Raw genomic sequence first — 27,082 nt, forward strand, 5'->3', positions numbered from 1 at the left:
CTTGCAACTGTTCACTTAAATATACAGAAAACATATAGGGCTGCATCAATAATAAGCAAGAAATAAAAAACACACCAAAGACACCACCAAATGTGTGTATTACTCTTGTTAATATTCACTTTTCATTTAAGCAATTACTTGGCAAGAATTAAAGAGAGTCAAACAAGAAAACTGGAAGAATAATGAGGTCTTAAGGAGCAGAGTAAAACAATTTAGAAACCTATATGACACTACATGAAAGCTGCAGAATATACTTCTTTATTACTCTTTGGAAGAAGTTTTAATAACTGTGTAGAACCAAGTATTTGCTATCGTCTCTGTAAGCATCTATCTGTTCCATGTCTAAAGAGGTAATATTGTTTACTCTTTAGACTTTCTTCTTGAAATAAAACTAAAAATTATGACCCAAACTAAAACAAAAAGGACATCAGGTGAAATAATACCTTGTAATGAACCCTTGTAAAGTTAATGTCTGCTTTACACTTCACTTTTGGTCCTGTTTTTGTGATTTATGGCTGTTCTCTCTTGAGCTTGCCATATATGAAGCCCGCTTGAAAACCACTTTTCTGTTCCTCAACATATTAATCCCTAATTTGAAGCAATAATCCACTATAGTGTATATTTTACATATTTGGCTATCAATGTGGACAGCAAAAAGGAAAGATCATACATTTAACAAAAGTTTGCTTTGAGTATCAAATGCTAATGAAAGAGAAATAAAAGAAACACACAAATGTGATTGCACTGACATACAGACTGCTCCTAAGCAAAATAACTGAAAATTAGTTTAAATCTTAGATAATCCTTGGAAATATCAAATCAGTCTAACAAAATAAATGGAGAAGATTTGTAAGTAATAAGCATAAATGTCACATAAAGGCACACAATTCAAAACAACATTAGTAAGCTTAAAGGTTACTAATGACAAGGTTAAAACAGTGCACTGAAGTAATTTTATTTTAGCATATGTTTATGCAAATGTGAAGATAATATCAGTAAAACAATTTCTATTATTACAACTGAAGTATCAATAGTTATAACAGTGAGTACATAATTCCTTTTGTAGTGAATTCTAGGATAAAATAGGATAATGAAATTAAATACCAAAAATCAAGGCTAGAAATCTAACACAAGTATTTATTTATAGAACTAGTCCCAGTTTGCTTACAAATCAGGTAACTAATTGAAGAACAGTCCTAGGTAATTTTAGGCATTTTATCAGGATAGTTTAGCAAATAATTCTGAGAACAATCCTTGACTGCTTAAATGGATTCAGTAATGTATCCATTATAAAAATATGTAAAATCATGATCAAATCAGTAAGCAAAATGGAAAGGTGTAGTATGAGAAGGGTATGCAGAAGGATTTAAGATTTGTATGCACAGTCACACTGAGACACTTGCTCACTCATATGAACAGTGAAGCAGTGTTACAAGGACTAGAAGACCACTCTTCATTATGGGAAATTCTTAAATCATTGTAACTGACTTTGTACAGCTACAGATTTCAACACATTTTAATTATCAGACAATAAGACGTTTAAATCTAAATATATTTATGTGTATATCATTACTAAAAAAGAAAAGAGAGGCAAAGTGCATGAAATTTATCCCACTGAAATTATACACTGGGCTTTGGTTACTAGGCAACAAGAGCTGGGATGACATCGAGCTATCTTCATTTGTACCTATAGAACTGTTTGCCTGGAAGCTGCAACATTTAAAAATACAGTTTCATCGCAGGCAGATTCACTCTACTGAAGCCGGGGACTGAACTACATAGGAGAAAAAAAGACCAGAACAACCCAAACTCCTCTCAAATACATTATAAAAAGCTATATTAAAACTGCAGTACAGATTAAGTTTAGCTGCTGCTGACTCTAAACTGGTAGGCTATAGCTCAGATTTATTTCCAAAAATAGCCAGTAGAGGGTATCCTAACTTTCCTTTAAAGATCAAAAGGACTAATATGCATACCGCTTTGTACTGCAAGGAGTGCAGGGGGGAGCAGTGCTGGTGGAAATAATCTCCAATTGCTTATTCTATGAAAATGTATCCTCATCACAGAGGTTGTTGTTTTTATAATCAAAGAAACTGAACAGATTATAATTACAGATGGCAAGTAAGAACTCTCGTGTGTGTCAAAATTGTGATGATGAATTGTGGAATGACTGCTAGATTTCCTAGAGCAGATCATTTAACCCTTACAGGTCTCTGAAGACAATTCGCTGGTTATCTCCTCCTGGTTCTCCTTCCTGCAGTGATACTCCTATTCCCAAAGCTGTGTACACCTGCCATGCCAAATACGCCTTTCCAACCCCACTGAAACAAAAAGGACTGTGACCAGGTACAAGTATTTGTTTTAAAATCCACCTGCAGTGTCACCTGCATAGTCAGGAGAGATCTAGTTAAGGCCCTAAACTTGGGTGCCTGTTTTCACTGGAGTAGATTCAAGCCCTTCAAAATGACTCAGCTAGACCATCAACACACACCTGAGGCTGCTGTCCTCTCTTTGTGGGCCCTTCAGGTACATGCCAGGAGTATGTTGAGCGCTAAGGGTCCTAATGTTACCTGCAGCTTTTTTCCCTCTTTTTATCCAGACAGCATCATGACTCTGTTTACTCTTGTGCAGCCAGACACATTTACTTTATGTGACCAAAGCATACATGCATTGAGCTCTGAGGAAAGGAGCAGCCAGTAGAGGCAGGCACCTCTCCTGTGAGTGCACAAAGAACAGATTCACAACAGTCTTGGGGAGATACAGCTTGGGTGACCAACAAATCACTACAATGGAAGAAGGCTCAAACGAGATAGGCAAAGGTGATGAACTCAGGAAAGAATGTAATGAATGAGCACCAAGTGGTGTAAAGAAAGCTCAACTTATCTCAATACAAAAGGACTGGAGGGTAACCTTTGTTTTAGATATATGGCTGTACCAGCAAGTCAATCAGGTTGTGTAAACAGCCTTCTCCAGGATCATCGGTAGAGTTTTCCCCAGCTAGCCAAACCAGTGAGGGGGAGACGTACATATGCAGATCAGCCCAACATAAACTATTAAATCTGACCAACCAACAGAAGGAGCTCTGAAGAAAACAGTGGGCTTGAGCTGGTTTTAGCCAAGTGAACTGGAGATGCCCAACATCCTGACAGTGGGCAGACAGAGATCAGTAATGGGAATCACTTTTGCATGGCAATTCAAATATATATTGCAATAGTTTTATTGTGCTTGTATTGTGATTTCAGTAGATTGTTCTATCTCTCTAAATCAAAGCATAACACTATGCAGCACCAGGTTTCTTCAAATCAGTAAATTTTACACCAAACATTAAACCCTCCTTGTGGACTATCTAGAAGAAGCTGGTCATGGAAGCTACCCTGGAGTGCCTCCACACCAGACAAGGAAGTTCCTCCTCCCCAAAAGCTACTAGTTGACCTAACGGGCATCCCCTGACAGTATATTCGCTTCATAAAGTTCATTGCTGCAGTTGTCTTCACACAACTCCCACAAATTGGTACCACACATAAGCTTTTAGTAACTGTCCTGCTAGTTGAGAATGGAGGAACAAGTCCAGTGAAAACAGACACCAAGATGATCAGAGGGCAGGAGCATGTGATATTACAAGGAGAGGCTAAAAAACCTGGATTTGTTCAGCCATAAAAGAAGCTAAAGGGGAGGTTTTATTACCATCCACAACTATCTAATAGGAGGGTAGAAAAGAGTGCACTGGACTGTCCTTTGAGATGCAGTGGGACAAGACACAAGTAAGAAAACAGGAAAATCTGTCTGGAAAAAAGAAGGAGGGTTTTTTGTTATTTTGTGTTGGTTTGGCATTTTATTTTGTGTACTTTTTTTTTTTTTTTTTTTATGCCATGAGAGTGGTTACCCCGGGAAGAGGTTTCCCCAAGAATTTGCAGAATCTCCACACTTGGAGATATTCAAAATTCAGCGTACAGGCCACTCAACCTGCTTTAACTGGACCTGATTTTGAAAAGTTCAAAGTAAATTTTAAATTGATTAAAGCCTTCTGCCTGCTGATTTAAGTCAATTTGTTTCAGTAATTTTATATCAATAATGCTATCATCTTTCCAATCCTCTTTGTACCGATCAATTCTCCTAACATAAATATATTGTGCTACCTGCAGTATGAAGATGCCTAAGGCAGTTTTTTTATCTGCACTATTTTTTACATTCCCTGGATTTCTTTAAGATTTCAGCTATGAATTCTTGCACAAATTCAAATTGATACCCACCAACAATACATCACTATCAGTATAATGCCCGTCTGAAAATAATGAAGAACATATTGCAGGGTTTAGGAATAAAACATCCCACAGCATAAACAAACCCAAAATTTCTCAGAGCATGAAAGTACTTGGCAAGCAAATAAGCCAATACAAATCAAAGCGGTGTATGCCTGGAGAATTGAATAATGTGCTGTCTAAAAGAAAAAATTTCATTCCTTATCACATGGAGGGGAAAGAAAACTAATCTGCAACATTAGGAAAGAGACTAACCTAAGAAAATAGATGTATGCAAATCCTAACACAGAGCAATGCAATACAGAAGCACACAGGAAAGCAAGTTACATCGTTGCTAACTGCAAATATTCTGTGTTTTCAGTTACAACATTAAAATGAAATACATTTCAGAAAGCAGCAGTTATGTCAATGCCTATCATAAAACAAATCTTGAGGAAATACGGAGCTTAGCCTGTGTTTCTGAGGCTTAAATAACCATTTAATCAAACTGAACTCCTTCACTTGCTATTTATACTACCATAGCATAAGGAAGAAGGAAATTAAAATAATGGTCAAAGATAATCCAAATTTTCTTTTTTTTTTTATTTTCAGTATGCATCTGTGCTGTAATTAAAACTGTAGTTCGTAACTGAAGTGTAGTCTAAGTTCTAGTGAAATCATTCAGCACTGTAGAGAAATTATGCTATTTGGGAGTATGCATACAAACCCATTAAAATAGATACAAACATTTTAACACTTGCATCTGCGGCATAAAATGTAGACACTCCAATCTTGGAAAATTCAGCCTTGTTAGCATTTCTATATGAACCACATTTGCAAGTTAATTGCCCTGCTCCAGTGTTAAAATACTTAAGTAAGATACTGTGCTGAATTTAAAGATGTGCATGAGCTGCAAGTTTAGAACGTGATAATCTCATAAAACATACCTTCTGGGTATCTTAACATCCTTGACTTCATATGCTATTGCACAGTGAAGATGTGAATATATAAATTTGTCCTTTAGCTTAAAGAGCCGCATCCAATTAAAAATCAGCTGCAGGTGGCAGTTTTTCTAGTATAAGAGGAAAGAATCAGACTGCTGAACAAGATACAGTCCTATTCCTTCACATCCCCTTAGTACTAGACACAAATTGGTAGAGAACCGTTTCAGCAGGAAAGAATGAAATACTTGTGAAAATGTAATATTTTGAATGACTGACACATTCTGCAAAAAACTAAGTAGCTCCCAACTTGGAAAGCAGTGTGACATTAAAATTGAGTGTAAGGAAGAAGCAACTGGATTACATACCTGCTTTTTAACCAGCATCAATATCTGTACTTAAGCATCTATTTCAGTTAGTGAGATGCAGTTTCTGGAAAGTAACTGATTTGCTCAAAAACTAGCTTTAGAAGAGACACCACTAAAAAAGATTATCCTGAATGAACTACTGATTTTAATTAAAACGTTTGGGGTGCAGATGGGTTTTTGTTGTTGTTGTTTTCTTGGGTTTTTCTGAAGGGGCTAGGTGTGGAAGTTTTGGGAGGTTTTGGGATGCAGTTAGGGGTTCCTGAAGTGCAGAAATAAGATTAATGAAGCAAACAAAGTAACAGAAGGACCACTTTAATCACATAATACACTACAATTAATGGTATCCATCTGTTCTACAAGAGAGAACCATGCTTGAACCACCCTCATATGCCTGAAGATTCTCCTACATCTTCTCTACCAGAACAGTATCTTAACCACCACATAACAGTCCATTTTGGCTTAAGCCTCCGCACAAAAGAGACAGGTTGATTTTCTATTCTGATGGTTATTTTTTTTTAACAGTCATAAGCTGAGTCTTTCATATCCTCTGCTGCTGTTAAAAGATACTGAAAATAGAAATGAAATACTGTCTCATTTGGAGTGGAACATTCTTGAACCTAAAATAATTTTCTTTAAAATTTCAGATTTTTCTTTCAGTGAAAGAATGGCAGACAGTTTGATTTGTTAGAAACAGAGGTTTTGATATGAAGTTTGGTCACTGAATTTAAGTAAATGCACAGTAAATCATCTAAAATAAAAGCTCAAAATCCTTCCTCATACTGTAATTCAGTGCTTAAAAGATAATACAGCTGCATAAAAATGCCTTATATTTCCTTAGGGCTGGAATAATTTAAACAGGACTAACTAGTTTGAAAAAAGCCACTTGCTGCTGATAGCCTGCCACTAAGAAACTGGACAATTTAGTCTTTAACTATGGGAGCTGAAGCGCTAGCCAGTCAAATAATACACAAAGCTCCTATGCAGAAGGATTAAAAGAAGCTGGAAACATTAAGTAGGCAGGATAACATAACTCACTCTGTATGGCCTTCGATCTTTCTGTAAAGGCTGACCCACACAAAGAATTGCTGCATCAGCTGGTGCTTTTAGCTCATGTGCTTCAGCTATAAGATCTACCCATAACATCTCACACCTTCAGTACAAGACCACCCTCAGTCTCAGACCTCACTGACAGATACACTTGGTTACACCAAAGATGACTGTGACAGAAATATTTTAAAAATAGTCCCTAAAACTAAAGAAGTAAAAGACTGACAAAGGATCAAAATGTTCATGTTCTGTTCTTCCTAAAGTGTAAAATACAACTTTGGGGGGATTGAGGGGAAGGGCATTGAGGAAGAAATTGTTTTCTGGTTTTTTTTTTCTATATTGCAAACTGACTGCTTTGTAACAAACAAGTATTTTTCTCATAGTATAACTGCAGGTTTTCTGGCAATCTTAAAGAGAAGGACTGAAACACCATTTGCAAATCCTGTGCTGGAAATAGTGGCATAACTGGGATAGTAGATTATGAACCTTTGTTTTCTCTGTTATCCCATTCTCTGCATCCATACTACTGAGTTTTATAGTAATACAAACCTGAGAACTAAGTGCAATAGAAAAAGCATGAAATAGAAAAATTTTGTGTGCTTACCTTCAATACAAAAATTTTGTCGAGATTAACATCTAATGTGCAATAAATGGCCCTTCAGTAAACTCAGACATTCAATTACTCCAGGTGTTTAATGTTACAGTTATGTTTTTATATTTTATTGAGATAATGTCTGTTGAGACATTCAAAACCTGCCTGGACACATTCCCGTGTAACCTCCTCTAGGCGGCCCTGCCTTGGCAGGGGAGGTTGGACTAGATGGTCTCTAGAAGTCCCTTCCAACCCTAATGAGTCTGTAATCTTTTACTTACTCAGTTTCCTAGAGCAGACCATAATTATGTTCTCCTAGAAATGTCAGAGGAATACCTCCTCCTCAAGAAAAAAAAAAAAAGGAGGGGGAGGGAAAAGGGGGCATTAGGCTTAGTGACAGATTTCATAATCACTTTAATCTAGATACTGTGCTTATAAAATTCGGGTATATAGGTACAGAATTCCCAACACAAATGCATCTCTAGCCTCCCATTTGATTATTTTTTCTTTCAGATGAAGGTTTAATACCTATGTTTCATGATTTAAAGCATGACCAGTATCCAGAAAACACATTTTCAAGAAAGCTTCCAGAAGTTTCATCTTATGTGGCAACGTACTGCTGAACCTAGTTGCAAGTAAGAGACGTCAGAGAGTCTCTTCTTTAAGTGGCTTAATTTACTTATAATAAGCACCTTGAATTTTACAGGGAGGTAAGCAGGCACACACACTTTTATTTGAGCAAATGACCTCTGCACTTTAAGTTGGCAAGAGCTGTCTTTCAGGTTTTGCCACAGGTAGCCTTTTAGTCATACACATAGATACATGGATGCCTATGGTAAAGGTCATAGCTGAGACAAAAGGAGCTGCTTTCATCTGACTTGACAGAGTAGAGTCTCTAACAAAACCTAGCAGCATGATGATTTTAAAGATCACAGACTCAGAAAAGTTGCACAAGCTGCTTAGTCTATGAAGGCAGTTTACATACAAAAGTTCTTATTCATTAATGTCTAGTGAAGGGCAACCACATCCTTGCAAGGCAAGATGAAGGCACCAGGTTTTAGAATCAGAAAATTTGTGATCTCGGTCCTGATTACTTCTGACTCACCTGTTGATCATCATATCTCAGTTCCCCTTTTTTCTTTCAAATAGTCTATCCAAGACTGTAAGCTCTTTTGGGCCACACCATCCTTATAGCATGTTGCTGTAATACGTCTCATAATGGAGTCCCAATCCCAGGTGACCCATAAAACAAAGGGTTAAAAATATTTTCCAGGCTAGCCTAGAACTTCACAGTTTTTCAGCTAAATATATATTCAAATAAATGGGTAAATTCCCTGTCTTCTAACAAGAAAAAACAATGCATGCCTCCCTAGTTAACAGCATGAAAAAAAGTCTCCAAATTTCCTTCTACAGACTCTTCCATTTGCATGTTAAAACCAAACCTCACTTCAGAAAAATCAGCAGTGTCCAGTGCTTTGGAGGTAAATAAATGTAAGGGCTGCAACAGGACAAGAGCCTGGTCTTCCAGGTTTGAAAGGGAGCAGTAAAACGTGGTGATGGAGGCTACGATTCTGGTTGGTAGGTCAGGGATGCAGGTGTCTTTTGGGAGTAAAAGCACAGAAGATAAAAAGCAAGAAACTGCAAAAGCTTTGCCCCTAGAACTGTTTTTGTTTAGCTCTGCTGTAACCAGACAGGGATCCCCTCGATGCTCTCAGCCGTGCTGGAAGCAAGTTTGGCGTCCGGCTCGAGACAGAATCTGTTACATCATCCTCCCTTTCCCAGTATGTGGTCAAACCTAGTATTCACTGAAATAAAGCTTTGCAGCATGGCTATGCTTCTATCAGTACTGTGTCTTCCTCTGTCTTTCCCCCTTTGAATAGAAAAGGGGAAGAAGAAACCTAGGATGGAGGAAAACAGAACAGATGAACCCAACCCAGACCTGGACCTCATATGCTCTCACCTAATTACGGAGGTTAAATCTTACAGGGTGAAAACATCTGCTTTGAAAGACAGTCTATCTAATAGTAACCTAGGGTTCTCACATAGTCATTTCCAAATTAACCAGCACAGCTGGAAAAAGCACACTGCTTACCTTCTGCGTCTTATACAGCTCTTCTCACACATTTTGCAGCAACATACTCTATTCATTAGGCATACACTCTAAGCGTAATAATAATAATACATATGTACATGTATGGCTTTGTGCAATCCTCTCTAGGTATCTTAAAGAAAAACTTACTATCTTTAGGCATAAGTACATAACTCTTTTACCCTTAAAAGGGTATGTGGAGTCTTTGAAACAAATAAATTTTGGAAGAAAAATAGACTCCTTGTTTAGTCATCTCAGAGTCAAGCCAAAAAAGGCCTTCATCTTCTCCCTCTCTTAAATGATAGCTTTTCCATGCCTTTAACAGCTTTAAGCCTTTCCCCAAAGTGTGCTATTCACGTCATATTTTAGATCATCCAGCAGAGTGTTACAGGTGAGAACACAGATTTCTACAATGACATATAGATGCTGCTGTGCCTTTTCTCACACTCCTCTTTAAAGCATCTATTTCACAATGAGCAGAAGTTTTCCTAAGGTGACTACAGTATGCTATTCTATTCTGGGAAAAGCTGTTAATGTAAAACATAGCAATACGTGGGAGTAATTCAGATTTTTCTTTCCATGCATTGCTTTACACTTTCCAACATTAAATTTGGTCTGCTAGCCCGACATCTAGCTTAGCTAGAAAGCAGTAAGAATTTCTATTTTTATCTGGTATTGAAAAAAGTCCCTAAACCAGTTTATCACCTACATCTTTCGTTACCTACTTTTCAAAACTAAAGAAAATCTGTTCTTTGGAAGCTTGCGACAGATTACAACCATTCAGAATCAGTGAAAGCCAACTATTTATTCCTATTTGTTCCTGTGCTCCCTAGGGATTTTTGATCTATTTATTGCTCATCATGTGACAATTTAGGAGGGACTACAACTAACTTGACTTTCAAAAGCCTTTGATATGGTTATTTCTGGACCACTCAAAGAATTACAGGAGGTTTTTAGGAGCTATGCACAACTCAAATAGAATTCTAAAACCTATGGTAAGTTTGAGCTTCCCTTATATTACCTGACACTAACAGAAAAAATCCTTTATAGTATCTCTGATGCTCAGGATCACCAAATAACATTGTACTGATTTACTAAAGTATGATTCGAAACTGCAGGGAATAGCCACCTAGAGAATTTAACATTTTTTTTATAGTCTCAGCCACATCACTTTAAGTTTCTTCTCCATAGGTATGCAAGAATTACTTTTATATATATGTCTATAAAATCCTATTTCCCTAGCGATGAATTATTCGTATTCATTTGCTTCAGTGCCTCATCTTTGGTCTGTAAAAAGATGCACTTTGCACAGTCCATCGGCATAACTGGGACTTTCTACCTTACTTATTTTTTGGCACCTTGCTCATGCATGGCTTTGGCAGCCTCCCAAATCACTCATTAAAGAAACAATATGCAGGAAACGAACAGCTGTTATATTTAGAGCTGCAGTGCTGAGTGAAAGTGGTTTATTCTTTTTATCATTTAAATTAAACGTGCCTGTTTAAATCCCTCAGTGACTTCCCATTCACCTCCCACAGCAATCAGAATCACATGCTTGTGAAGTGCAGGATTACAGATCAGTATCTCTTCTATAATGTACTCCTGCCTCAACCTCACTTCTGTCTCACCCCATCACCTCCTCCATGAGTTTCTGATTCATTCCTTGGCTCTTGCTTAGACCATGCTGACACAGCCAAGCTACAAGACTCTTTACTGCCTTTGCCCAGAAGTGTCTCTTCTAAATATACAAAATTGAGTGGGTTTTACGCCCCTTCAAAATATCTTCTTAAGGAACAAAGATTCTGAAATAGGGTAAATCTGTGATTCAGTCCATAAGACCTCAGTCTCCCTCCAGAAGATATTCAGGACTCTCTACCTCCCACACACACTGGTGTTTGATAGTCCAAGACAGTCTTTTACAGCCTCACCACAATTTTCATTCATTCCTCATACCTTTTGATCCGCATTTTAGACATACTTTATCTCTTGTGCTCATTCTCAGTTCTGTTTCTCCGTTATTTCTCTTCAGCAACTAGAAGCCAGTGTACAACAGCTCAAATTTCCAGTCAGGTATCTTTTCATTTTTACAAGGCTCATAGCCTTCTGCCTACCCAATTTTCTCCAGGAACAAAGTTCTGGGATCTCCCATTCAGCAAGGCCACAGCAAAAGGAAAAACCAAAAAGATGTTATAACAAGACTCATTGCCTGGAGAACTGGAAAATGCCAGCAAAATGAAAATAAAGCATCACTTGGAAGATGGAGAGAAAGCAGCAAGTTATCTTCAGAAAAGAGGAAAAGGAAGAAAAAGGGTTGGAATGTAAAAATGTGAATACCTCAGGAAGGAATAATTGCCTTATCTGTGCTTTTCCTCATTCTGATGGTCCTACCACCATTTTTGCATTTAAAATCTGACAGGAAAATATTAGTTTCCCCACAAAGTTTTTTGCTTAGCATTTTGCTCAGCAGCTCTTGTATGTGAAGCATACTCATTTAAAGTGCAAATTAATGAAGCTTACATTGGTAATACAATACACCTGTAGAAAGATCACATTCCTCTACTCCCTTCCTTCCTATACTCGCTCTCATGACAGGCAGGCATGTATAAGCAAATGAAGATTGCATAGTAGGGTTATTTCACTGGAAAAATTATATCATTTACTGTTGCCTGACATGTCTTACAATGCATATTAATTCAAGAAGTGTGCCACTGTCTCTCCTCCAGCTAAGCCATATTAGTTGTGCCTTCCCATTATTAAAATCCTCAAAGCTGTTGTCACAAATACAAAAAAAATGGGTCAAAGGAGGTAACCAGATGGTTGCTTTGAGACCTAATGTATAAAATACATACAATAGCTAAACAGTGGTACTTCACCGGTACTCTTTCCGCACACAATCAAACAGCATACTAACTATACATCAAACGAATTGGACCAAACAGGCTGTTTAGTCCAACATTAAATTCTTGACTAGTAAACCTTAAACATGTTTCTATGAATATAGTTTATAATAAAACTGATGTCAGCCTGGATTTAGTAACTCTCTGCAGTGTCAGCAAGCCCCTAATAGTATTAAGAGGTGTGCTGGCATAGAAGAATAAAAGCGAAAGTTTGGTTTACCATATTGGAAGTGGTTTAAATACACATCAAGATTAACTGATTTTTTTAAATTCAGTTTTAATCATTAAATCATTAGGATGAGCAAGTTTTATAAAATATTTCAATCTGAATGACTCTTAATACAACTTCAATTTGCAAATACAATTTGCAAAAACACAATTTGCAAACAGTTCCAGAATTTAGTAGCTATGCCACTGCAGCCATGATGGAGTTCAGCAGAAAGACCAAAGGCATGTTTATTTTTAAACCTCTATAAGACAATCCAGTAAAGAACTCCATTTCCTCCTACAGCTTTAATCTGTGTCAAGGAAATAAGATCACTGACCACTGACAGCTTTTGACACTCAACATCTGTATTACATAAAACACTTTGTAAAGAAAAAAAGCTTTCAAGAATTAGTGCAGTTACCTGAAAACCATTAGCAGAAAAAAAAAAAAAAAAAAGAGTTTATGGATAGGAGGTTTTAGGTCTCCATGAAGGCCATGTAAAAGTGTCAGTAAAGGTGAAATGTGACTGTGGAAACACAGTGGTTTCCAAGATCAAGCTGAGTCCAGCGAAGACCCACTGGTGTAGTATATGGAAGACGAGGGAACCGAAGATCGCAACAAGTATTTTAATTCCCTCAGAAACAAGCAGGCTTGTAACTTGTCACGCCAAGGTTCAGTAATTAGCATCTTACTCATCATATATTAAAAGGGGGGGGAGGGCCTTGTTAAAAGGACACTGAAACCATCACATCAATTAGAAAGTTTAAAGCATCAGTTGAGATACCCTATGTGCTTAAAATCTCTACATATACACCTGTCTCTCTTCATAAAACGTTCTGAGAAGGGCATAGCCCATAAACCACAGTGAAGAGAATCGTCAGCCAAGCTGCATGGCTCTGCATGCTGGGACACACCACGTAGTCTTCAAATGCCTCGATGCACTTAAGAGAGAGCATTTTGCACTGGTGTTCCTGAATTTTAACCCTTATTCTAAAAGTCTAGTCCAATATTGAAAGCGAGTTACAGACAACAGGGTTAATTACTTGGTTTCTGACAACTGGTATTTCATCTAAAAATTAATGCAGCTGACAATTTAGTCTGTCACTGCATAACTGCTTGTGCCTGATGAAAAATGTAGCTCATTTGTGAAAGTCTTATCTTGACAAATTATCCCCTACCTACAGAAGTTAAAAAAAGAGAGCATGTATATGGCTTAACACTTGGTCCTTCAGCAAAAAAATATTGAAACACATGTACTAGCTGCAGGGGCAGGTATGACAAGCTGTTGGAGCATGCAAGATGATTATTAAGTCTTAACAGGTAAAAACATCAAAACAAGACTCAATGTGTACCTATTTGAGCCATCAGAAAACAGCGAAGAGACCACTTTTGTTTTTTTCAATAGTACTGACAAATTATGCAGTATGACAATTCAACATTTCATGTTATTTAACATGTGAAAAGAATCCATTTTTTTGAGCAGCTGTATCAATTGCTGTCAGCCAAATCTGTCCAAAATGTTCAGTTTACGGGAGATTATTTGGGCATCAGAGTGAGTATGAGCTCAGAAAAAAAAATATATGAACAGCTTGAAAGATAGCTATACAGTTTTAATGAAGATTTGGCCTAACAATCTGTCTAAAAAAGCTATGTACTGCACCAGGATACTTTGCTGAGTTTCTGGCAAGTTAAATTTAAGTCACAGGAAATACAAATTCACAGATTTCAGCTCTAAAGATGCCATCAATGATATTTATAAACTTTATCATAAAGTCAGAGCTATTTTAATAAAAAAAAAAAAACACCACACTGCAGCTACTGACAGGGAAATCAGCGCAATACTGCTCTTTTTACTTAGGGACAGTAAGAGAACTTAAACTCATTCACCTCATTCACTTCAAAAAATGATCTCTAGGAGTGGTGTTGTCTGACCTAATTTCATTCTCCATTAGGAATATTCAGAGTTTACAAGAAACCAGCCTGGAAGGTACTCATATGGCTTAATGCTCTTTCTCCAGTCCCAGATATGCAAGCAGCCATGTGTTGCAGGAATGATTGTGGAAGTGGCTGTTCAGGTACCATGGAGAGGCAAGATGACTGATGAACAAAGAACTGAGGGGGGAAAAACCCCATGGGCTTAAAACATACACCTAGGAATTCAAAATAGTATTCCATTAGTAACTAATATAATGAAGACTTCTGGTGGAAACTTAGGTATTCTCTGAAGAATGTTTTTCAAATGCTGTCATCAGGCAATTGTGGTCAGTAAATAAAGACAAATGCAAGTGAATAAAAGGCCTTTATCAACAAGCCTGCAAACTTAAGGTATGTCAAATTTAACCTGTGGTACAACAGTAAAAGTTTTATTAAGTTACCTGCATCTGCTAGAAGATTGTGACTGCTTCCACCCAGAAAAATTGCTGTCATTACCTATATTTTCACCACCAAACTGCACTGTCTATGTATAATACTCTGTTTGAAAGACATTCAGTGACTGCAGTTAATTCAGGATAAACTCTTCTTAAGGAGCCCTGTATTTCAATAAAGTGCACAACTGGGGAGGTACTGTACTTCTATTAATTATCTGTTGGTCTTTAAGTGATATGCAAGGCATTAATCATGACCAGTAGGGCTCTCACTGCCTAGATCCAGCCTTCCCAGCGCTCCCTCTTCTCAAGATACACTTTCACTTAAGCTGTTTCATTTTCCCTGGTTATCAAAAAGTCCTTAAAGAGGTGCCTAGAGAGGTACACCTGTAAATGCATCAAGATCAAACTTGTTCCCTTCTTGTCCTTATTAGGTTCCTAAATCAAGTGCAGCATTTTTTTTTCCAGACATCTTTCATAGGCTCTCTTAAGGAGAACAGCCAAGTTCCCATGGAAGCAATTTCAGCATTATTTTGTCTCAGAGCAGTTATATATATGTATATAATATACATACAATGTTATATTTAAAACAGGACCTACTGTATCATAGGATTTAGTGAAAGCTTCATAGCATTCAGTTCAGTTGAATAAGTATTTCTTTTATCTCTCCCACCCACTTACACAGCAGCAGGCATACTTCCAGGACACAGAACGCACGTCTGTTCAAGCACTGAAATGAACTCTCTCCTCTTACGATGTCCAATCATACATCTGTAAAGGACAGTCAAGCCTTCAGTTCTAAAAAGGAAAAGTCCTTTAAAACACCCCCTTGAAAACAGAAAATTTCCTGTGTTCATACAGAAAACGGAATATAACCTTTGAAAGGTGAGGGACATCTTTTCATTCAATAAGGGAAAAAGAGATGCTCTTTAGTTTTCAAAGAAATAATTGATTGGTAGGCCTAGAAACTCTTGAAAAACACTCTAAGGTATCTAAAATGAAACTACTTTAAAAAAAAAAAAACACCATGCTTTATGCTCTTTACACATCACAGTATTTGTTGTTAACTCATATAAAGACTTTCAGTTTACTCACCATTTATATACACAGTCTATTTCTTTTGAGGGTAAAGCTTGGCAAGCATTAAAATTTTGACTCTCAGCTCAGATACAAAGACAGTATGGCTCTGAAGATTACTGGAATTTAAACTATAGTAATTTGATCATGTAAGTGCTCAAAGACTGTAGCAAATACTAAGTGATGAGTCTTACCAACTGATTTCTACAAAGTCATTTTACATTTTCTTCAAGCTAAAAGCACACAGAAGGAGCTGCTGTTATTCTGGTGATGTGCAACAGTAAGTTGTTAAACTGGGAATTCCATTGTGATCCTGAACTCACTTTTTAATTAAGCTCCTGTACGCTGGTGTACTTAGTAGAAGAGGTACTGAAGAAGGGAACAGACGTGAGTTTAAAGACGAAAAGAAAAAATACCGACAACCCACTGTTCTCAGGCTAAAGTTGAAAACACAGCACTGGATCAGCTACTAAGAAGGAGAAAAACAACTGTTACAGCTGAACCCAGGACACAAACAAACAAAAAACCCACAACTTTGTTACCAAATCTGATATTCTGGTATTACAAGTTTCATATGAAGCTGGTGACACCTAAATAGCGGTCATTTCACATATCGCACCCACATAAAACTGCTTGCGATGCATCTTAAGCAGACCACTTCTAAATATAACAATTTATTCTGAATATTTTGATCTAAGTTTATCCTAGTGTTCAGCAGAGGAACAAATAAGGAACGTCGCATGTTGTGCAGAATTTTATTTTTGCCTTTAAATTTGTACTCAGTAAAGATTAGGCATGGTAAACATGGTAAACATTGACCTTAGGTTTACATAGGCTTCATGTTACTGGTCACACATATTTTTGCTACACTTTAATGGAACTAATATCTACTCCTTGGTGGTTTCTTGTTGGTTTTCTTGTTTTGTTTTGTTTTGTTTGTTTTTTTGTCCTCTTCAACAGAAAAAAGCCTGGATTATTCATTCTTCTGCATTCTATTTTGTGTAATAATCTCCTCAAAAGATACTCCAAGCATTTTAAAAGTGACTTGTACACACCTTTCTTCTCCTTCCCTGCCCTCCACTTCCAAAACAGACGTAAGTTTACAGGATTTTCAGTAGGCCTTTCTTTTCTTTTCTTGCCAAGTTTTAAAAGGTAACTGAACATTTCTCCAAAATTAAAGTAGTTAATTTCTTTCACTTCTTATTGAAACCACTTTTAATATGTGGCTGTACTCTGGAAACAGACTTGCAAATTTGGCACCTTTTCCTAACAGATAGTTCCTGATGTAAAAACAAAGTCTCGCCCTCTAAACTTATTAAAAGACACTCTACTATTATAAGCCAGGTAACAACATTTGCTGGCTCTGATTTAAGTTTATTAAAAGTAGTATGCTAATAAGGATAGGTATTTACAACAACACTCAAATTGGCATTTACCAAAAATAAGAGGTACCACAAATTCCTTCTCCCAGTGCATGATGATCATATTCACGTTTTCATTCTTTCTGTCTCTACCAGCATAGAGTGACTGCTAGAAATTATGTCATGTTACTGGAAAAGAGAGCCCACTCAATGACATAAAGAAACAACCTCTATAATTTATTCACAAGATAATAATTTCACTCTAGTCTGCATTAACAAGGCCTCAGTGGATTACTGGGTCCAATTTTGGTCATTCCATGTTAAGCATGTAGACAATAGGTGAAATGGAAAGTCTAGAAGAGCAAGAGGAATGGTAAAAGATTTAGAAAGCATTACCTCCAAAGAGAAATCTATGATGTTCAGTCTAAAGAGAAAAATTAAATTGTATGAATGTCTTTCAATACTTAAGACTGTTACAGCAAAAGTAGCAACAAATTGCTTTACAAGATATCAGGAGGCCTAGAACAGACCAAGGAAACTAGGGAAGCTATTAAAGCAACTGGAACAAACTACATGAGGATTGTTACAAAGTTTTCACTGTTAGATGAAATATGCTCTGCCAAGACTAGATACATTCAGTCACTGTTTCGCTTTACAGAGTTCAATAGCAATTATCTTTTATGGTGTTCTATAATCTCCCACTCTTCCTTCTTTTTGCTCCTTAAGGACCCTCGGTCCTCTCTGTCCAACTGTTTGTGGGTCATGCCACAAACAAAATTCAGAAACTGGCCAACTTGAAAAGCACATATCTGTTCCATAAGCTTTAGGACTTCTTTGGGGTTTGGTGTGAGATACCTGTTCATTTTCAAGCTAGAGGACTTTTTAGGATTCAATAACAATGCAAAGTTTTTGAGCCAGACAAGAGGTACCACAAATAGTCAAAGCCCATGTTACCAAATACTATACAGTAGAATGACTGCCTTAGTAAAAAGTTTGGACAACATAAGCATCCTCTTTTTTTGCAGATGTCTTAGAGAAATCAGCTGCTTTTTCAGATGTTTTGACAGCACCCCAAATCAAATGTGCTGTGAAATCTTAAGCCATCACCCCACCACACCATGCAGATAGAAGCATGTGTGTTATACTTCAGATAGCAATCTGCATGAACAGCATGAGTTACAAAGGAAAGATGCATATTGTGCACTTCTGTGTTTATAATATGCTTCGTCGTACACACACATCGTTCTTGAATAACTTCAGAAAATGAACACAAAAAGTTATATATATTAAAAGGATCCTGTTCAGGATTTCGGACTTTGTGTTGGCTGTACCTAACACAATTCTTTAAAGGGAAAAATAAGGCAGGACAGAGCTTTGCAAAAATACCATTATTTGTGATTTTTATCTTCCACTTCTTCTAAAGCAAGACACCATGACTATCAGTAAGTCCAAACTGAAGCTATGTGTAATGTCTTCCCTAAGCAGCAAGGACATGTTGGCCCCTGACAGTTCAATACACTAACCCAAAGTGCTGTGTGAACGTAACAACCAGCAGCAGCATGTTACAAACCAGATCCTTGAAGTGATCCCATTAATAACTCAAACAAAAACAACAACAAAAAAAATGCTGGGGGGCAGGGAGGAATGTTTTGCTGTTGGTTTTATTTTTACATACGTTGAGTGACCTGGTTTATAAAGTAGTACAGCAAACACTTGTATCAGCACAACTACGGGAACAGAGGACTGTAGCAGGGAATCAGAAAGGAACACAACCATCTTTATCTGGTGTTTATCACAATCATATCTCTCCCTCTATCAGCCTGACCTCTAAAGCCCATAACAAATCCACAGTCTACAAACAACTGCAGGAACTTTTTCTCCAATGTATTTGTGCTCAGTTCAGGTCTAGGTATACTGCTGACTAAATACGTGCTGAACTGCACATGCATAGTGTGGGAGAGTTACTCACGCATGAGCTTCTTATAGTAACTAACTCTCCCACATTGAGCACTGCGTGTAGTTAATACCTATATGAAAATTGAAAAAATTTGATGTGCAATAAAGTTCCTTTGCCTTCTGAAAACATTAACTTTGATATTCCTTTCTTAAAACATGAAAAATGTGATACTCCATTAAGTCTGACATTTAATTGCATTTCTGGGAAACAAAAAAAAAAATAAAATACAAAAATAAAAGAGAAAAAGGAAGAGCAGAGAGTTGAGAACACAGGGGAACGTGACACACGCAAATACAACAGAAACACTGGTATAGCATTACGCGAAGTGAGTGCCATTAGAGATGAATGATAAAATAACTCATTCTAAATGAGGGAAAATACCAGAAGAAATCCAAGAATGTATACATTCATGTACCAGCTGCCTTACTCTTGGGGGCTGGCAGGGAACCTAATCTACCAAGAACTAAGAAAAGAACAAATGTTCTTTTGTAGTTAACTAATGTAACGATAACAAACAGTTTATGCACTAATGTGTTTTTCTCCTCAATCACTGATTCCACCTGACTTGTTTACTCCTCCTCACCACTCACTCTCCCCGCAAAAAAAAAAAAAAACAAGAAACAAAATATAAGTGAGATCACAGCAGTGGAGAGCAGAAATTAACAGTTCTTACTCAGAAGTTGCAAAGGTAAGGAAGTGTTCTCCTGTCCACATCTAGATCAAGTAAGATACTAATGAAAGAAACTCATAGTCAACTTTCCCCTTGAGAAAGACCAGTGAGTTTGGCTATACCACTAAGTATTCACTTGTAAATAGCTTTCATAAATATACAATGTGGCTATTTTAATACCAAAGAGTACTCAGCAATTCTATATTACTTAAACATGAAGTGTGCACACCCTTTTCAAACATTGCATCACATGTTAAAAATTAATTTATTTAATAAAATTAACTTTATACTTATTTTTACAATGTATAACCTGAAAAGGCAGAATAATGCACTCAAAACCCCATGCAGAGTATCAGAATGAGAATCATAACAAGCTACCTAGAAACTGAAGTTCCACTTTATCACATTAGCCCAAATATAAAAACAAAAAAAGTTGACCCGAGACAATATTACACAGCATCTTAGGATTTCATGGCTCTGTATTCCTACAAGATCAAAATTTAACCATTACCAAAATTGTACCTTCTAGCAATACTTATTCCTGTCATATAGTCAGGAAACTGAGAGTTCAAATTAATCTCAAGAGTATGCAACACATTTATGCAGAGAAAACATTTTAACTAACGCCTGACAGTCTGTGCTAGGTTTTTAAGTTTCCAGAAATTCACAATAACAATTTTCCCACCTTGGCTTTCAAACTTAAGGAGAAGTACCTGCATCAGTGTATTCATTTTTATCTACAGCATTCAATTCTGCTGTAATGCAAATAACACTACATATCCACTGGTAGTAATGCAAAAAGGATTAAAGTGACAAAGTGAGAATAGCTTTACACTTACATTCATTACCAGTCATATTAAAATTATATTCATTATTAATATTAAAGTGCAAGTATATTCCAATAAATCAAAATCTACTTAAAAGCTTGGCTGTGTTCTCAGTACTCAAGTAGCCACAAACTTGTATTATTACTCACCAAGCCACATTATTTATATCACAATCCCCAACACCATCAGATATATCTTCAAACAGATAATCTGCAGCTGTGAAAAAGAAAGCCCTAACAGCCTCAGGAGCTTTAAATCTGGATATTTTTGGCCTTTAATGAGTCCTGTATGAGGAAGAAACGTAACACTGATTTTTTTCTTCCACATAAATGTAGAAGAATCATTAATAACAATGGGCTAAAATGCATCTTCCTAGGCAGCACCTACAGCCAAAACACAGTACGCTGCCTCTTGAGTCCACTCTGATATTATGGATCAAAAGCAAAAGATTAAGGTCATTAAGGTATGTCAGCCAGACAGAATATTCTGCTTTAAGGATGAAAAAAAAGCATTATTAAGCAAGAAGACCTCTATCAGGGAAACTCTGACACCTCTGGGATTTTGCCCAAGGTCTTTCACAGGGATACACAGATCTGTGTAACCACCAGATTGGCAAGATACAACATAAGTTTTTTTCCACTATGTACACCCATTTTCATATGAGAAATAAACAATTCCTTACAAAGAAAACACTGCAGAACTAAAAGACTTATGCTTTTATCTAAGCTACGAAAGGTTTAGTAGTAGGATATTTTGTTTCAAGTTGGTAATATTTCTCATTCTAGGTCTTCAATCAAGCATAGCTAAAACTAACAGTGACCCACTGGATTCAACAGCCAACAAAAAGCTATTAATTTCAGCCTAAGGCCCAATAAAACAGATGTTTTCAATGCCAAACAACAGCAACATGGTTTTATCCCCTGCAAAAGCAGGAGAATAACTGCTAGTAATTTGGCACTTGGAGAGAGCAGAAACATGGGAAAAGGAGCAAGAAGAAAAACATGAGAATTAAATATATCACGTTATGCAACTAGCTTTAAACTTACCAAATATCTATACCAAATCTTAAAAGATAGCAAAAGGAGACTCTACACTCTCCATCTCCAGGACCTGTGGTTAAGGAATCTACATTTTCTAAGCCCGTGTTTGTTTTATTCTAATTGAAGTTTCATCTTAACATACAGCCTGTTACAAAAAATGATTAGCTCTGTGTGGGATGAACAAAACCTTCACATTAGATACTGACTGATTTAAGAAAAAACAAGCAGTAGCTAAAATCTTCTGCACAACTAGCCACCGGCAAGGTACAGAGGCTGAGCAGAAGAAAGTACTTTATTCTAAAATCAAGCAGAAAAAAAAATACATTAAAACAAACAGAACAGCTCAATTAGAGAATATGGTTTCACACTTAGGAGCAAATCTACCTTATGCAAATTGCAATGAAGTACCAGAGAGGGGGTGGTAAAGAGGTGGCCGACAGCATTAATTTTAGGCAGAGTAGGAAATCTATTTTATTGTATTACATAAGGTTTGGTAGCAAAGCCCATTAAAAGCCAACTGACTCTTCATTTACTTCACTAGTCTTTTAATTTGACCCAGAATTTAAACAGCATGACTACTTGCTTTGCAAGCAAAAGGTCTGAAAAAATTCCAGTTTGCAAATGAGATTTCCCATGCTGAAGTTGAACCACAATGACAAAATAAATTACCCTGCATATTACATCCCTTTCACTGCAGATAATACTCTCACTTACCTGCACATTTTCTTCTGTAACTTGAATTTCAGCAGTGTAAATATAATCAATAAGCATCCTTAGAGTCCAGCCATCAACTTCCTTTATGCGAACTCTCTTAGCTCGGCTTTCACTCATCTCACCTAGAAATACAGTTTATTAGTCAAGTAAATTATATAAAAAAAATAGAAGTTTAATAACAGCAAACTCTGTGTATTATCAGTTGTGATAATAAAACAACTTCAATAATAATTCAATTTCTTTCCTTTTTCCCTCCCATGAGAAAGGAAGACTTTGTTGTTTCCATTATGCAATTGCTACTTGAGTTAATACTTTTACTGCAGGCAACCTATTTTCTCCAATGTACAATATTAGGAAAATATTGTTATCAGACATAAATAAGACTCTTCAAATGTGTACAAAAACATTTTGCTGGAAAAGCAAGCTACTAAAGTACTCTGTTAACTTCTTAATCGAATGAGCACACCAAATGCAGTCTGGAGTAATTTTATTTAAATAAGAAAAAATATATTCCCACAGAAGAATTAACATACATATTTCTTTGCCTACTTATTATTCCCTTTGCAATTTCACCTCTGTTACAGATCTGATTTCACAGTTAAAACTCAAGCTAAGATAAAATGGTAAGCAAGGGAAAACTTGTTGGATCTCATTTTGTGGAGGCTGACATATTGGCCATATGCCACAACTGATCTTCACAGAAAGGACTGCAAAATAGCTTCTGCCTTCTAAAATGTGATGTTTCTCAAACTGAAACATTTTGTTTAAATCTGAAATAATTGCACAAAGATACATTTTGAAGTAATGGTTATAACCTTCTCCATGACTACCAGCAACACATCTGCTCATCTCAGACCTTTAACCCTTTTGCACTGACTTGCACTGGAAAGTGAAACACAAACTACACTGGTTATGCTGTTAGATATATAAACTTTGATTTTGGAAGAATATATCCCAGTCTCTGGATACATCAATTTCTCATTTTTCTATATTAAATGTATTCTTATTTCTTTACCCTAGGCATCCAGAAATAAGGGTATTGCTAAGGTAGTAAATTTAATGTATAAAACAACAGAAGCAGGCAGGATGGGAAAGTGAGCAAGAAGATGCTGATTGCTGCTATTTCTTTATGAAGTACATATGCATTTTCATTGTTTGTTACCCTGTGGTCTCCAGGACTGGTGCCAAATGTTACCATTTTACCCAATTTTACCCAAATGTTACCATTTTACTCAACACTTTTGGCAAAGATATCATCACTGAGAAATTTGTTGCCATTATTTACGACTTCTTTTTTGAGGTAAAAAGTAAGGAATGGCATTTTTAAATCAACATTTTAAGTGGCAGGAATTGCAGAAGACCATCTACAGCTATATACTACTTAATGCCAGCAGTGGCTGCTAGCATTCTAGAAAACACTGATGAATGACCACATCAAAACAGCAAAATCCAGCTCCTGCAGAATTTTCTCTTTTCACCTGCTGTTTTGAAACATTCCCCCACACCTCTGAAGGATGACTGTTGCATGTCCTCTGCAGGGCCCTGTATTCCAAGTTTCTACTTCTAGTTTGACACAGATTAAACCTATTGATCTTCAGAGTATGTATGCTGCAAGTTATTTATTATGCAAGCTGCTGTGGAGGTGGTCCTTTGGGAAAATTGTGTGTGTGGGAGAGCAGAGTTTGATATACTGCAAGCACATTAGGTTTGTTTCCAGATTTGTGTCAAGGCTTCTAGAGCCATGGAGAGGCACCTTCTCCATTTAACAACAGTACCCAAAATATATATTAAAAAATAAAATAAATAATAGAAAAATAGAAAAATAAAAATACCCCCCCCCCTTGTTTCTACCTTCCATGCTAAACAGAAATGCCATCTTACTATAATTCTAGAGGAGTCCTCTTGTGATCCAGACTTGTTTGACGGATCAAATAAAGGAAACCATAGATTCACTTGCAACACTGTCTCAGTCTAGAGACAACCTGCTGAAAAACTCAGTTCTTGACTGGGAATTTGCACCACCGTATCTCCACAGAGTTGTTAGTGACAGGAAACCATATAATGAACAGAATGCAGAGCATATAATGAGCAGAAAGGAAAGCACTGAGCTGATCCAACCTCCCAAGCAGGAGCAGCAGAGCACTAGTTGAGTTGAAGTTCCTAGAAGGCTATCTAAAAGGCTTATATGGTTCCTCACACAAAGTAATGTAAGGAGGCTTCTTTCCTTTTTCTTTTTTTTTTCTTTAACAGAATTTTACAAATAGAGAATTGAAGCAGAGAAAACATGCAATTCCCTACAGATAACTGCCTTCTCTTATGTAAGAGAAAATTAAACTCAGGTGCTGTTTCTACCTCTGTGCCACTTAAATAAATGACCTTATTGGGCTTAAAGCCTGAGACTCTTCTACAGGATACTTAGGGTGGAAAAATCTATTTAACAAGGTCACCCTTGTCCCAAGCCAGGCCCTACAGCCAGAGAAGTGTCCCTTCAGTGACGTTTTATAAGCCTTTCCTCTGAACATTTAAGGGTATTTAATTCAGATCACAGTACATATTTCTCAAGAATTCTATTGTACACAGAAGGAAGAATTATTCCTAGTAACACAGTCCCAGAAGTTTCATCTTCCCAGGATAATTTTTACTAACTTCATAAATTCTGTGACTTTAAAAGCAGTAACTTTCTGGATATTTAATAAGGCCACTTCTACCATTACATGTGCAAACAGGGAAAAAAACCCCAGGCAGACGGTTTGATCTCAGTTAATGCTGTATCCCGGCCTGCACAGCAGTCAGTACCTAATGACTCAGAAAGATGGAAGTAACCTCCAAACATGTCTAAATATATGCTTCTAAATTCTAGTTAAGAAGTAACCCTGAAGCATAAAACTGCAGTGTTTTTTACTGTCTTTTCAGTCACTGTTTTATTCTGGATGGAGAAAGATACTTTTCCATTTGGTTGCAGATGGTTAAGAGATCAAACTTGCTATTTGAACTTGCAGATTACTGGATGAGAATACAAATCCACCTAAGAAGTGTGAACTGAAGGTTCACGGAGATAACAATTATGATGAACTTCAGGATTTTCTTCTGTGAGGAATAGCTGAAATACACCAAAACCACAGTTGGGCCTTGCTGAAAGCAACCTGTGAGAGCAGTGTAAGATCCGTTGATAAATCTTGAAGCCACAGCTGATTTCTATTTAAAACTCCCACCAGTTTGGTTCACCAATTACCCAAACATCGCCACAGATGGATGGATTAAACACTTTGAACCTTCCCACCTCCCACATCGCTGGGGGTCAAAGATGACCTACATTTAAAAACATAAAACAAGCAAAAAAAAATTTAAAGGGACTGAAGATAGGAGAGAACCAAGATTTCAGCAATTTCATCTGGAGAGTAGCCACAAACACTGCTGCACTGGCACTCCTAAGGGGTAACAAACTTCTCCACAGAAAGGGCAGTCAGGGCAAGCAGAAATGTCTTAATCACAGAAAGCACAATATAAAGCTATACTGTGAGTAAAGAGTATTTTCAATATGACAGTAAACAACAGCTAATCTTTAAAATGCAGCTAATGAAAGAGACTTGTGTGTCTCAGTTACTAAGGTGATGAAAAGGAACTGTAGAAGCAGCTGTTTTCATTCTAACTTTAAGGACAGCAGTAAAAATTAAGGAAATGTATCAGTCACCTGGAATGGTTGCCTCAAAAACAAACTTGAAGTACTAGAGGAATAGATATTTAATTTCTCACACAACTTCAAAAGCATTGTTGCTGCTGGTAGTGACTCCATTTCTAGCTTTGGTTGAGTCAATATATTTACATGTAAAATCAAGAATAATCAGCTGCTTCCCCAGGACACAGCAGTTTTTCAAACTTCATCAATTTTCCAGTTGCATACAGTGGAAGTTATTCAAACTCCAATTTGTTTGTATACAGGCAGGCTAAGAGTCACATTTCTGCCTCCACCTGAGCTGATGGTCAGAAGAAATATGTTGCAGAGAATTCTTTCCATTTCAGACAGCTAACATTAACTTCCAAATTGGCACAACATTTGAAAAGGAGCAGACAAAACTTGAGAAGTTAATTTTAACATGCATTTAGTGGCATTCTCACTTTGACACCAAATTCCACATGATTTCAGTATGATTTATAACTGTTATGGAACTAAACCCACAGCACAGGAATTCAGCTGGAGGCTTCTATGAACCTGAACTTATCTCAGCCTTGCAAGCCCTCAGCATTCCTGTTGTAGCAGCAAAGCAGTAATTTGGCCAGCATGCAGCAAGCAGAGGCAGAATCAAGCCTGCAAAGAAAAGCTGTGGCAGTGATGCAGAGTACATCTGTCAGGGAGAATTGCCCTAAAAATACCCAAACATGCACTCCAGCTATGAGCTGCCAAAGCCACAGAAAGCTTTTTTATCTAACAGCCTAGAGTATTCAGGGTCTGAAGAACATAGCAGCAGTAGTTGTTAAAGGACATAATTTATACAACACACAAAAGTTATTTTAACCTTCATTTGGACACATGAGATTACTGGAGCCCTAAAGGATATAAACCCCTTACTTTTTCTGGCTTATGAGATCAACTTGTTTAAATCAAGGAGACTTTTTAAAGCATTCATCATGCTAACAAAGAACAGGTTGCCAGTAAGTCCTTAGACTGAAATAAAAAAAAAATCATTAAGAA

The 27,082-nt window shown here is 36.9% G+C and overlaps 1 protein-coding gene across 3 annotated transcripts in view; it reads right to left on the reverse strand.

Moving 5' to 3' along the window:
- Positions 1–27,082, reverse strand: part of KLHL2 (kelch like family member 2) — a 60,561-nt gene that overhangs the window by 25,508 nt on the left and 7,971 nt on the right. For 2 of the 3 annotated variants that reach the window (XM_061373113.1, XM_061373119.1), the window contains one exon: positions 22,393–22,514. In XM_061373113.1, the coding sequence (XP_061229097.1) occupies positions 22,393–22,514 (122 nt within the window). Of the gene's footprint in view, positions 1–15,427; positions 15,518–22,392; positions 22,520–27,082 lie in introns of those variants that run through there. The other variant, XM_061373128.1, reaches the window with a different exon arrangement.

This window comes from Neopsephotus bourkii, unplaced genomic scaffold (assembly GCF_033783945.1).
Source record: "Neopsephotus bourkii isolate Nb327-2 ecotype Australia unplaced genomic scaffold, CSIRO-AGI_Nbou_v1 NB_168, whole genome shotgun sequence".
In the NCBI taxonomy this organism is placed as follows: domain Eukaryota; kingdom Metazoa; phylum Chordata; class Aves; order Psittaciformes; family Psittacidae; genus Neopsephotus; species Neopsephotus bourkii.